The 13,696-nt window shown below is 44.2% G+C and overlaps 1 protein-coding gene across 5 annotated transcripts in view; it reads left to right on the top strand.

The window, feature by feature from the left end:
* DSTYK (dual serine/threonine and tyrosine protein kinase) overlaps positions 1–13,696 on the top strand; it is a 403,908-nt gene that overhangs the window by 268,834 nt on the left and 121,378 nt on the right. For all 5 annotated transcript variants that reach the window (XM_063955101.1, XM_063955098.1, XM_063955100.1 and 2 more), the window contains one exon: positions 8,136–8,265. In XM_063955101.1, the coding sequence (XP_063811171.1) occupies positions 8,136–8,265 (130 nt within the window). The remainder of the gene's footprint in view (positions 1–8,135; positions 8,266–13,696) is intronic.

Genomic DNA, 13,696 nt, shown 5'->3' with positions numbered 1-13,696 from the left:
TCAGTATTGAACTGATTCATAAGTAACTTCACATGTTTGGAATTCAGATTTTGATGAGATAATATATGTATACTTTATCTATGTACAATTGTCCCACCACGTGATTGCTGTCTGTAAGGACGATCTCCCAGGCCTAGACATCTGAATTTAACCCATTGTATACCAGATTCTAGATTCATCTAGTCGAGTTGTTTACATTACTCCAATGGAGTTCGTTTGTTAGGTTTCCTCAGTCTAGTGGTCTAGATACCTGTACTGAGTTATACTTATGCTTTTATGAACATTAGATGAGATGGAACCTATTTTGGTTCAATGTTTCCAGCTATCACCAGCTGTATTGCTTTATCGGGTGCGCCCTGACGTCACTTCCGCCCCGTGGAACGCATTTCCGGCCAATGGAACGCATGTAGTTCGCGTCCAGCCGGCGCGGCTTCCAGGACTGGGTGAGCGGCTTTGTTTTGTCTCCGGGCAGCGGAGACTGTTGGGCAGTGGGTGAGCCGATATTGAGCGGCTTTTTTAGAGCCCGCTGATACATAGAAGCGGTTTTTTTTCAGGGGGGAACCACATAGATGTTGCACATGACACTTCCGGTCCGCAACATTTAAATAGCAGTCCCAGTGCGTTCACATGCTATGCAGCACAGGGACGCTTGGATTTACCCTCCACACATGTGAGTCTTTTTTCCCTTATATCTTGTTTCTTCTGGCATTGACACCTGATTGAATTGATATACAGATGCATTTTTTGGTGTTATTTATACAGCACACCTCAACGTGTTTGACCCTGTCGCTGCAACATGGTAGCATGATCTGTGAGATCAGGTACGGCTGTGACGTTGTTATTATGCTTATAGCTGATATTTCTCTTTGGACATTAAACATTATTTGTTGAATATATTCGCATTTTTAGACGCATATCTCTGATACTTATGGCTGTGTCCGGGACGCTACCTGTATGTTAGTTATCTAACTGGATTTTTCTGATCTGATCTTAGGTGAGCTGTGCATATTAGTATATTTATAGTACTTTGAGTGATAATGTCACAGGTGACGGTGGTGCAACGGTTTAAAGCAACACGGTGATATGCATTCTATTTGGGATTAAGGTGGTTCTACACCTGTTCTATTTGAATTTTGATCAGATGTATTTGGCCTGGGAGGCTCAGTTCCCTGTAGATGTGAACATGTCTGTATTTTGTTTGTTTTATAGACACATGTATAAGATGAACGTGGTTAAACCTAAAGAGCAATTAGTCTTGAGAAAGGTCCGGTACACGGACCGAAACGTCGACACATAAGGCTTTTGATCTTTCCAATAAAAGTCTTTTTTATGAACGGACTTCATTCATTGCAGCGAGAGTGCACCTTCCATTAGTGGAAATTTTTGCTATATATATATATATATATGTATATGTGTGTGTGTATATATATATATATATATATATATATATATATATATATGTGTGTGTGTGTATATATATATGTGTGTGTGTGTATATATATATATATATATATATATATATATATATGTATGTGTAAATATATATATATATATATGTGTGTATGTATGTATATATAGAAATATATTTATATATATATATATTTATATATATATATATATATATATATATATATACATATATATATATATATATATACACACTACTCAAAAAAATAAAGGGAACACTAAAATAACACATCCTAGATCTGAATGAATGAAATATTCTTATTAAATACTTTGTTCTTTACATAGTTGAATGTGCCGACAACAGAATCACACAAAAATGATCAATGGAAATAAATTTATTAACCCATGGAGGTCTGGATTTGGAGTCACACTCAAAATTAAAGTGGAAAAACACACTACAGGCTGATCCAACTTTGATGTAATGTCCTTAAAACAAGTAAAAATGAGGCTCAGTAGTGTGTGACCTCCACGTGCCTGTATGACCTCCCTACAACGCCTAGGCATGCTACTGATGAGGTGGCGGATGGTCTCCTGAGGGATCTCCTCCCAGACCTGGACTAAAGCATCCGCCAACTCCTGGACAGTCTGTGGTGCAACGTGGCGTTGGTGGATGAAGCGAGACATGATGTCCCAGATGTGCTCAATTGGATTCAGGTCTGGGGAACGGGCGGGACAGTCCATAGCATCAATGCCTTCTTCTTGCAGGAACTGCTGACACACTCCAGCCACATGAAGTCTAGCATTGTCTTGCATTAGGAGGAACTCAGGGCCAACCGCACCAGCATATGGTCTCACAAGGGGTCTGAGGATCTCATCTCTGTACCTAATGGCAGTCAGGCCACCTCTGGCGAGCACATGGAGGGCTGTGCGGCTCCCCAAAGAAATGCCACCCCACACCATTACTGACCCACTGCCAAACCGGTCATGCTGGAGGATGTTGCAGGCAGCAGAACGTTCTCATTGGCGTCTCCAGACTCTGTCACGTGCTCAGTGAGAACCTGCTTTCATCTGTGAAGAGCACAGGGCGCCAGTGGCGAATTTGCCAATCTTGGTGTTCTCTGGCAAATGCCAAACGTCCTGCATGGACGTCGGGCCCTCATACAACCCTCATGGAGTCTGTTTCTGATCGTTTGAGTAGACACATGCACATTTGTGGCTTGCTGGAGTTCATTTTGCAGGGCTCTGGCAGTGCTCCTCCTGTTCTTCCTTCCACAAAGGCGGAGGTAGCGGTCCTGATGCTGATGTGTTGCCCTCCTACGGCCTCCTCCACGTCTCCTGATGTACTGGCCTGTCTCCTTGTAGCGCCTCCATGCTCTGGACGCTACGCTAACAGACACAGCAAACCTTCTTGCCATAGCTCGCATTGATGTGCCATCCTGGATGAGCTGCACTACCTGAGCCACTTGTGTGGGATGTAGGGAAGTTATACAGGCACGTGGAGGCCACACACATTACTGAGCCTCATTTTGACTTGTTTTAAGGACATTACATCAAAGTTGGATTAGCCTGTAGTGTGACTCCAAATGCAGACCTCCATGGGTTAATAAATTTGATTTCCATTGATTAATTTTTGTGTGATTTTGTAGTCAGCACATTCAACTATGTAAAGAACAAAGTATTTAATAAGAATATTTCATTCATTCAGATCTAGGATGTGTTATTTTAGTGCTCCCTTAATTTTTTTGATTATATATATATATATATATATATATATATATATATAAATAAAGTCCAACACAGTGGAGGCGCACTCATCCAATCAGAATATCGTCAGCAGCTTCAGTTTCATAATTGCTTTATTTGGGTCGAGATCAGGCTTAACGTTGTCGACGTTTCGATCCTACATTCAGGATCTTTCTCAAGACGAGCTTCCGTATATAAAGATTATTTGCAATAATCACATATTGATTATGCCAAAATTCAATATGCCATATTTAGACAATGTCATGACTGTATAGCAAGTCCTTCAAAAAGCTTATATATCGATTACTATGCTTAATGGAATCTCAGCCATAGATCAAACCAGACAACTGTGATATTAGCTAGGATTGCCCCTCTGAACCAACAGAGTATGAACCAACAGAGTATCTACAGCTGTAGCTGTAGTGTGGCTGTAGATACTCTGTTGGTTCAGAGGGTCAATCCTAGCTAATATCACAGTTGTCTGGTTTGATCTATGGCTGAGATTCCATTAAGCATAGTAATCGATATATAAGCTTTTTGAAGGACTTGCTATACAGTCATGACATTGTCTAAATATTGCATATTGAATTTTGGCATAATCAATATGTGATTATTGCAAATAATCTTTATATACGGAAGCTCGTCTTGAGAAAGATCCTGAATGCAGGATCGAAACGTCGACAACGTTAAGCCTGATCTCGACCCAAATAAAGCAATTATGAAACTGAAGCTGCTGACGATATTCTGATTGGATGAGTGCGCCTCCACTGTGTTGGACTGTATATAAATATTGTGGGTCTACCCAATTAGGGAGATTATCACTAGGAGCACCCCACTGTTGTTTATATTATATATGTGAGTGCAGGATTGTTCGGTCTCTCTCTCTCTCTCTCTCTCTCTCTCTCTCTCTCTCTCTCTCTATCTATATATATATATATATATATATATACATACATACATACATACATACACATACACATACACACACATACACACACACGTATGTGTGTGTGTATATATATATATGTGTGTGTGTATGTATGTATGTATATATATATATATATATATATACACAGGTTGAGTATCCCTTATCCAAAATGCTTGGGACCAGAGGTATTTTGGATAAAGGCTTTTTCCGTATTTTGGAATAATTGCATACCATAATGAGATATCATGGTGATGGGACCTAAGTCTAAGCACAGACTGCATTTATGTTTCATATACACCTTATACACACAGCCGGAAGGTAATTTTAGCCAATGTTTTTTGTAACTTTGTGCATTGAACAAAGTGTATCTACATTCACACAATTCATTTATGTTTCATATACACCTTATACACACAGCCTGAAGGTCATTTAATACAATATTTTTAATAACTTTGTGTATTAAACAAAGTTTGTGTACATTGAGCCATCAGAAAACAAAGGTTTCACTATCTCAGTCTCACTCAAAAAAGTCCGTATTTCGGAATATTTCGGAATATTTGGATATGGGATACTCAACCTGTGTGTGTGTGTGTGTGTGTGTGTGTGTGTATGTATATGTAATGTGTGTGTGTATATGTATAAGCAGCCTATTTATCAGACTGGAATTGTGAAGTGTCCTCATTCATCACCGTGAGTGCCACGTCTGTATGCTGTGGATCCTTTTGTTCACGGAGGTATCGGTGTTGTGGCATACAAAGTGATAGGAGTGCCGTAACTGCCATAGTGTGTGTATGTATATGTGTGTATGTATATGTGTGTTTGTATATGTGTGTGTGTGTATGTATATATGTGTGTATATATATATATATATATATAATTTTTTTTTTTTCACAAATGGAAAATAGGCGCCTCCTCAATGGTAACCCGGTACCCTCCCCCAAATTTACAACACCCTTATAAAAGGGAGGTGTACCGTGCAAGGTGGAATTCCGACCACCTATAGACCCAGCGTATACTGTATCACGATTCAACGTGCCCACTGTTTGTTCCAGCGTCGCTGTGGAGTTTTTCGGAAATCACTCATATGTGTTCCACAATACATAAGAGAGAGACCAAAAAGCAACCAATAGTGTGATATAGTTTTTAACACATTTATTAAACAAAAAATATGGTCCACAGGTATAACATTGCCCGTACAATATTACATTTAAAAAAAGGCTTATCTGTAGTGTGAATTCGCCAATCACACATAAGCAACTGTGTCAACCTGTTTTTTCAGTCTCCCGAGTGCCAGTCGCACACTGTCTGTACATTATTCCAGATGACAGGGCACCAGAGCAATTGCTATTAAATACAGGAGGAGTGCTAAAACTCTACATATTCATTGTGTATGTATGTATGTATATATATATATATATATATATAAGATATTTATGTAATGTGTATGTGGAAAAGTGATTGGACACCCCCACGCACGTGAGGGAATAAAACTGGTAGCGCGGCACGGATTAGATCATTTGCTAGTGAAATGGCTTGCTGGAAGGAGCTAACCAAGCTTGAAAAGGGGCACATTTAGGCTGCTGAATCAGAGGTATGCGTGTGAGAAGCATTGCGAATGTTGGGAAGGTTCCTAAATCCACTGTGTCTTTTTGTCATTAATGCGTGGAAGAAGAATGGTCATTGCAGAAATGCACCTTGCTCTGGAGGACCGCCGAAACTGCAACCCAGGGACCGGAGAGTGCTAACCAGGGATCTGCAAAAGAACAGGGGTCATCCCATGTATACCACTGCACACGAGTTCCAAATGGCCTCTAATGTACCGGTTTCGACAGAAACACTTCGTAGGGGGGCCCATGCACTTGGATTTTATGGGTGTGCAGCTGCTCATATACCTCTAATCAAAAAGATGAATGCAGCCCAGCGAATATGATGGTTCAAAGATCGCAAAAACTAGACAGTGGAACTATGTTGAGCGTTATGTAATTATTAATTACAAAACACACTTTTCAGATCAGATGGACGTGTTTGGCGATTGCAAAGAGATAATCTGATGCCAGAGTGTACAGTACCTACAGTGTGGCATTGAGGTGGTGGCGTTATGCGTTGTGGTTGTTTCAGCTGGTTTGGCATGGGTCCACTAGTTGGAATGCATGGTCATATTTACTTTGAGAAATAGAGATGTTCTTGATAACTCTACTCCCTATTTTGTGACAGGTCTACGGAAATTACAAATGTCCTTTATCAGGATGATCATGCCACCTGTCATGTTTCCAGGGTGACGCTGGACTGGTATATAGAAAATTCGGTGACCTGGATGGACTTGCCAGCTCAGAGTCCAAAGCTTAACCCCATTGAGAACCTCTCGGATGAATTGGAGCGACAGGTGCCTCATAGGCCGACTAGACCTTCTTCAGTGGCCACTGTACCTAAGGCAGAATGGCAAAACAGATCTCCTGCTGTATTCCAGGAACTTGTGGAAAATTAGTCATGAAGGGTGTCTGCAGTAGTCACTGCACGTGGTGGACCTACAAAGTACTGACGTCAATAAAATCTTGATCTATTTGCTCATCATCTCCTTCTTTACCAATAGAAGTTTTACCCACCTATTGGGCTGTTTTTTAAACATCGGGTATACAATATGTAGCCTAGGCCTGGTCAAACAATCTATAAACTCGTCATCTAGTACTATTTTTTCCTGTGGCTGTTCATTTGGCTGTGGATGCTTTATATCTTGCATTTTATAGGTATTATAATATATTGGCTAGTTCATAACACTACTGTTGCTCTATCCTTCCTTCGGGAGTGATGGGCATTATCTGATGTGTTGTGCGGTGTAATGTTTGAGAGGCAATCTGAATTGGTCCCTCATTCAGGTAATCTGTAATTTTGATGAACTCTTGCCTATCTATTGGGAATGAACAGGTGTGTGTGCACGCTCCCCTTCCTGCTTACCATCCGTTTACGACTACAGGCCTTGTGCTCACACTCAGCTTCCCCTCTGCACACTACAAAAACTGCAATCCATGGACAATTCACCACTGCAGCCATTTTGCTAACGCTTGCACTGCTGCTGCATGTTCCAACAATCATTCCACATTTAAAGTCTGTTAGATTGTGTTATTTACCCTTGAGTGATGCACTACATTAGTCTCTGTGTGCCTTCAGGCATCTTATGTGAGCATCATAATAATTAGGCCAATCGTATATTATCAGCCACTTGCCTCTTCATAGCGCTTCTGTTAGGAGTTGTCCAAACAGTGACCAATATTGGGTTGTACATTATTTTTGTATGTGGTGTTGGTTTTTTAAATTTTTTTAAGACCTAGCTTATCAGGATAACATAAAAAAAAAAAAAAAAACTTATTCCTGATTATACTATATCAACCACCATTATACTATTAGAGAGTGATTTATTGGCTACATCTGGGGCATAGTATTGGACCCCCATAGCACTCATTTCCCAGATAGTGTTGCATAGGTGCAGTGCTTCCGAGATGCCGGTGATCTGTAGAGATCCACATACAGGGAGGAGTCTCTACAAATTATATGGAGCAGTTCTTTGTACCCACAATGTCCTGTATTTTTCTTGTTGTTCCTTTTGTAACCAAAATCTTTAGTCTCTATATGGCTGTTTTTGTCCCATCTTGAACTAACTTTAACCCCTATATTAAGTAATGCTTCGTCTTCTGTTGCCTCCACCCTTCCCTACCTTTTTCAGTTGTACATTCTAGGCTACTCCAGCGATTTGATTTTAAACGTTTAATTGCTTATTCACTGCTGCAAATTATTCACCTCACATGACTTCCAATCAGTTTAGTAGGATGAGTGAAAGATCGCTCATTCCAGAGGTATTAAGCATTTCAGACATTGAAATTGGGTAATTTGATAAGATTAATTGCATAAAATCTAGTGAAGTTGCATTTTTAAGCAGTCTTGAGCTTTTATTGTAGAGACTGAAAAAGCAAGTTATTAATTTAAGTCAAATAACCTTGTTCTTCCCCCTCAGACATTCTTGTCTTCCGCACTTATGGTTTTATTTGATTTTAATATTATTTAGCTTGAGGTTGGTCATTCTGGCAGGCTTGAGAAAACCGAAGATCTTTGGCTAAAGGTTCGTAAAGACCATGCCCCACGCCTGGCAAAGCTGTCGCTGGAGAGCAGGTCTCTGCAGGATGTCTTATTACATGGTAAGAGGCAGTTGACGTTTTACCCAATATAGCCAGGTCGCTTTGCATATACTTTTGCATATTGTAGTGTAATGGCGACCAATGTAAGAGTGCAGTTTATTATAATTTCTCTGACGTCCTAGTGGATGCTGGGGACTCCGAAAGGACCATGGGGAATAGCGGCTCCGCAGGAGACTGGGCACAAAAGTAAAAGCTTTAAGACTACCTGGTGTGCACTGGCTCCTCCCCCTATGACCCTCCTCCAAGCCCCAGTTAGATTTTTGTGCCCGAACGAGAAGGGTACAGTCTAGGTGGCTCTCCTGAGCTGCTTAGAAAAAAGTTTAGTTTTAGGTTTTTTATTTTCAGTGAGACCTGCTGGCAACAGGCTCACTGCATCGAGGGACTAAGGGGAGAAGAAGCGAACTCACCTGCGTGCAGAGTGGATTGGGCTTCTTAGGCTACTGGACATTAGCTCCAGAGGGACGATCACAGGCCCAGCCATGGATGGGTCCCAGAGCCGCGCCGCCGTCCCCCTTACAGAGCCAGAAGAGCAGAAGAGGTCCGGAAAAATCGGCGGCAGAAGACGTCCTGTCTTCAGATAAGGTAGCGCACAGCACCGCAGCTGTGCGCCATTGCTCTCAGCACACTTCACACTCCGGTCACTGAGGGTGCAGGGCGCTGGGTGGGGGCGCCCTGAGACGCAATATAAACACCTTAGGGGGCAAAAAATGCATCACATATAGCTCCTGGGCTATATGGATGCATTTAACTCATGCCTGTTTTTCCATAAATAAGCGGGAGAACGGCCGCCGAGAAGGGGGCGGAGCCTATCTCCTCAGCACACTGGCGCCATTTTTCCTCACAGCTCCGTTGGAGGGAAGCTCCCTGGCTCTCCCCTGCAGTCCTGCACTACAGAAACAGGGTAAAACAAGAGAGGGGGGGCACTAATTTGGCAGATAAATCTATACAGCAGCTATATAAGGGAAAAACACTTATATAAGGTTATCCCTGTATATATATAGCGCTCTGGTGTGTGCTGGCAAACTCTCCCTCTGTCTCCCCAAAGGGCTAGTGGGGTCCTGTCCTCTATCAGAGCATTCCCTGTGTGTGTGCTGTGTGTCGGTACGTTGTGTCGACATGTATGAGGAGGAAAATGGTATGGAGGCGGAGCAATTGCCTGTATTAGTGATGTCACCCCCTAGGGAGTCGACACATGACTGGATGGTCTTATGGAAGGAATTACGTGATAGTGTCAGCACTTTACAAAAGACTGTTGACGACATGAGACAGCCGGCAAATCAGTTAATACCTGTACAGGCGTCTCAAACACCGTCAGGGGCTCTAAAGCGCCCGTTACCTCAGGTGGTCGACACAGACCCAGACACGGACACTGACTCCAGTGTCGACGGTGAGGAAACAAACGTTTTTTCCAGTAGGGCCACACGTTACATGATCACGGCAATGAAGGAGGTTTTGAACATTTCTGATACTACAAGTACCACAAAAAACGGTATTATGTGGGGTGTGAAAAAACTACCCGTAATTTTTCCTGAATCAGATGAATTAAATGAGGTGTGTGATGAAGCGTGGGTTTCCCCCGATAAAAAACTGCTAATTTCTAAAAAATTATTGGCATTATACCCTTTCCCGCCAGAGGTTAGGGCGCGTTGGGAAACACCCCCTAGGGTAGATAAGGCGCTCACACGCTTATCAAAACAAGTGGCGTTACCGTCTCCTGATACGGCCGCCCTCAAGGAACCAGCTGATAGGAAGCTGGAAAATATCCTAAAAAGTATATACACACATACTGGTATTATACTGCGACCAGCAATCGCCTCAGCCTGGATGTGCAGTGCTGGGGTGCCTTGGTCGGATTCCCTGACTGAAAATATTGATACCCTGGACAGGGACAATATATTATTGACTATAGAGCATTTAAAGGATGCATTTCTATATATGAGAGATGCACAGAGGGATATTTGCACTCTGGCATCAAGAGTAAGTGCGCTGTCCATTTCTGCCAGAAGAGGGTTATGGACGCGACAGTGGTCAGGTGATGCGGATTCCAAACGGCATATGGAAGTATTGCCGTATAAAGGGGAGGAGTTATTTGGGGTCGGTCTATCGGACCTGGTGGCCACGGCAACGGCTGGGAAATCCACCTTTTTACCCCAGGTTACCTCTCAGCAGAAAAAGACACCGTCTTTTCAGGCTCAGTCCTTTCGTCCCCATAAGGGCAAGCGGGCAAAAGGCCACTCGTATCTGCCCCGGGGCAGAGGAAGGGGAAAAAGACTGCAGCAGACAGCCTCTTCCCAGGAACAGAAGCCCTCCCCCGCTTCTGCCAAGTCCTCAGCATGACGCTGGGGCCTTACAAGCGGACTCAGGCACGGTGGGGGCCCGTCTCAAGAATTTCAGCGCGCCGTGGGCTCACTCGCAAGTGGACCCCTGGATCCTGCAGGTAGTATCTCAGGGGTACAAATTGGAATTCGAGACGTCTCCCCCTCGCCGGTTCCTGAAGTCTGCTTTACCAACGTCTCCCCCCGACAGGGAGGCGGTATTGGAAGCCATTCACAAGCTGTATTCCCAGCAGGTGATAATCAAGGTACCCCTCCTACAACAGGGAAAGGGGTATTATTCCACGCTGTTTGTGGTACCGAAGCCGGACGGCTCGGTGAGACCTATTTTAAATCTGAAATCCTTGAACACTTACATACAAAGGTTCAAATTCAAGATGGAGTCACTCAGAGCAGTGATAGCGAACCTGGAAGAAGGGGACTATATGGTGTCTCTGGACATCAAGGATGCTTACCTCCATGTCCCAATTTGCCCTTCTCACCAAGGGTACCTCAGGTTTGTGGTACAGAACTGTCACTATCAGTTTCAGACGCTGCCGTTTGGATTGTCCACGGCACCCCGGGTCTTTACCAAGGTATTGGCCGAAATGATGATTCTTCTTCGAAGAAAAGGCGTCTTAATTATCCCTTACTTGGACGATCTCCTGATAAGGGCAAGGTCCAGAGAACAGTTAGAGGTCGGAGTAGCACTATCTCAAGTAGTACTACGACAGCACGGATGGATTCTAAATATTCCAAAATCGCAGCTGATTCCGACGACACGTCTGCTGTTCCTAGGGATGATTCTGGACACAGTACAGAAAAAGGTGTTTCTCCCGGAGGAGAAAGCCAGGGAGTTATCCGACCTAGTCAGGAACCTCCTAAAACCAGGCCAAGTGTCAGTGCATCAATGCACAAGGGTCCTGGGAAAAATGGTGGCTTCTTACGAAGCGATTCCATTTGGCAGATTCCACGCAAGAACTTTTCAGTGGGATCTGCTGGACAAATGGTCCGGATCGCATCTTCAAATGCATCAGCGGATAACCCTGTCTCCAAGGACAAGGGTGTCTCTCCTGTGGTGGTTGCAGAGTGCTCATCTTCTAGAGGGCCGCAGATTCGGCATTCAGGACTGGGTCCTGGTGACCACGGATGCCAGCCTGAGAGGCTGGGGAGCAGTCACACAGGGAAGAAATTTCCAGGGCTTGTGGTCAAGCATGGAAACGTCACTTCACATAAATATCCTGGAACTAAGGGCCATTTACAATGCCCTAAGTCAGGCAAGGCCTCTGCTTCAGGGTCAGCCGGTGCTGATCCAGTCGGACAACATCACGGCAGTCGCCCACGTAAACAGACAGGGCGGCACAAGAAGCAGGAGGGCAATGACGGAAGTTGCAAGGATTCTTCGCTGGGCGGAAAATCATGTGATAGCACTGTCAGCAGTGTTCATTCCGGGAGTGGACAACTGGGAAGCAGACTTCCTCAGCAGACACGACCTCCACCCGGGGGAGTGGGGACTTCACCCAGAAGCCTTCCACATGATTGTGAACCGTTGGGAAAAACCAAAGGTGGACATGATGGCGTCCCGCCTCAACAAAAAACTGGACCGATATTGCGCCAGGTCAAGGGACCCTCAGGCAATAGCTGTGGACGCTCTGGTAACACCGTGGGTGTACCAGTCAGTGTATGTGTTCCCTCCTCTGCCTCTCATACCCAAGGTACTGAGAATCATAAGAAGGAGAGGAGTAAGGACTATACTCGTGGCTCCGGATTGGCCAAGAAGGACTTGGTACCCGGAACTTCAAGAGATGCTCACGGAAGACCCGTGGCCTCTACCTCTAAGAAAGGACCTGCTCCAGCAGGGACCATGTCTGTTCCAAGACTTACCGCGGCTGCGTTTGACGGCATGGCGGTTGAACGCCGGATCCTGAAGGAAAAAGGCATTCCGGATGAAGTCATCCCTACCCTGATCAAAGCCAGGAAGGATGTAACTGTGCAACATTATCACCGTATTTGGCGTAAATATGTTGCGTGGTGTGAGGCCAGGAAGGCCCCTACAGAGGAATTTCAACTGGGTCGTTTCCTGCATTTCCTGCAAACAGGACTGTCTATGGGCCTAAAATTAGGGTCCATTAAGGTTCAAATTTTGGCCCTGTCAATATTCTTCCAAAAAGAACTAGCTTCAGTTCCTGAAGTTCAGACGTTTGTCAAGGGGGTACTGCATATACAGCCTCCTTTTGTGCCTCCAGTGGCACCTTGGGATCTCAATGTAGTTTTGGGGTTCCTAAAATCACATTGGTTTGAACCACTCACCACTGTGGACTTAAAATATCTCACATGGAAAGTGGTAATGCTGTTAGTCCTGGCCTCAGCCAGGCATGTCTCAGAATTGGCGGCTTTATCCTATAAAAGCCCTTACCTAATTTTTCATACGGACAGGGCAGAATTGAGGACTCGTCCTCAATTTCTCCCTAAGGTGGTTTCAGCATTTCACTTAAACCAGCCTATTGTGGTGCCTGCGGCTACTAGGGACTTGGAGGACTCCAAGTTGCTGGACGTAGTCAGGGCCCTGAAAATATATGTTTCCAGGACGGCTGGAGTCAGAAAATCTGACTCGCTGTTTATCCTTTATGCACCCAACAAGCTGGGTGCTCCTGCTTCTAAGCAGACTATTGCTCGTTGGATTTGTAGTACAATTCAGCTTGCACATTCTGTGGCAGGCCTGCCACAGCCAAAATCTGTAAAAGCCCATTCCACACGGAAAGTGGGCTCATCTTGGGCGGCTGCCCGAGGGGTCTCGGCTTTACAACTTTGCCGAGCAGCTACTTGGTCAGGGGCAAACACGTTTGCCAAATTCTACAAATTTGATACCCTGGCTGAGGAGGACCTGGAGTTCTCTCATTCGGTGCTGCAGAGTCATCCGCACTCTCCCGCCCGTTTGGGAGCTTTGGTATAATCCCCATGGTCCTTTCGGAGTCCCCAGCATCCACTAGGACGTCAGAGAAAATAAGAATTTACTTACCGATAATTCTATTTCTCATAGTCCGTAGTGGATGCTGGGCGCCCATCCCAAGTGCGGATTGTCTGCAATACTTGTACATAGTTATTGTTACAAAAAAATC

Source organism: Pseudophryne corroboree, chromosome 2 (genome assembly GCF_028390025.1).
Source record: "Pseudophryne corroboree isolate aPseCor3 chromosome 2, aPseCor3.hap2, whole genome shotgun sequence".
NCBI classification, from domain to species: Eukaryota; Metazoa; Chordata; class Amphibia; order Anura; family Myobatrachidae; genus Pseudophryne; species Pseudophryne corroboree.
The sequence above is the reverse complement of the archived record's forward strand: the minus strand, read 5'-3'. Positions and strand labels throughout refer to the sequence as shown.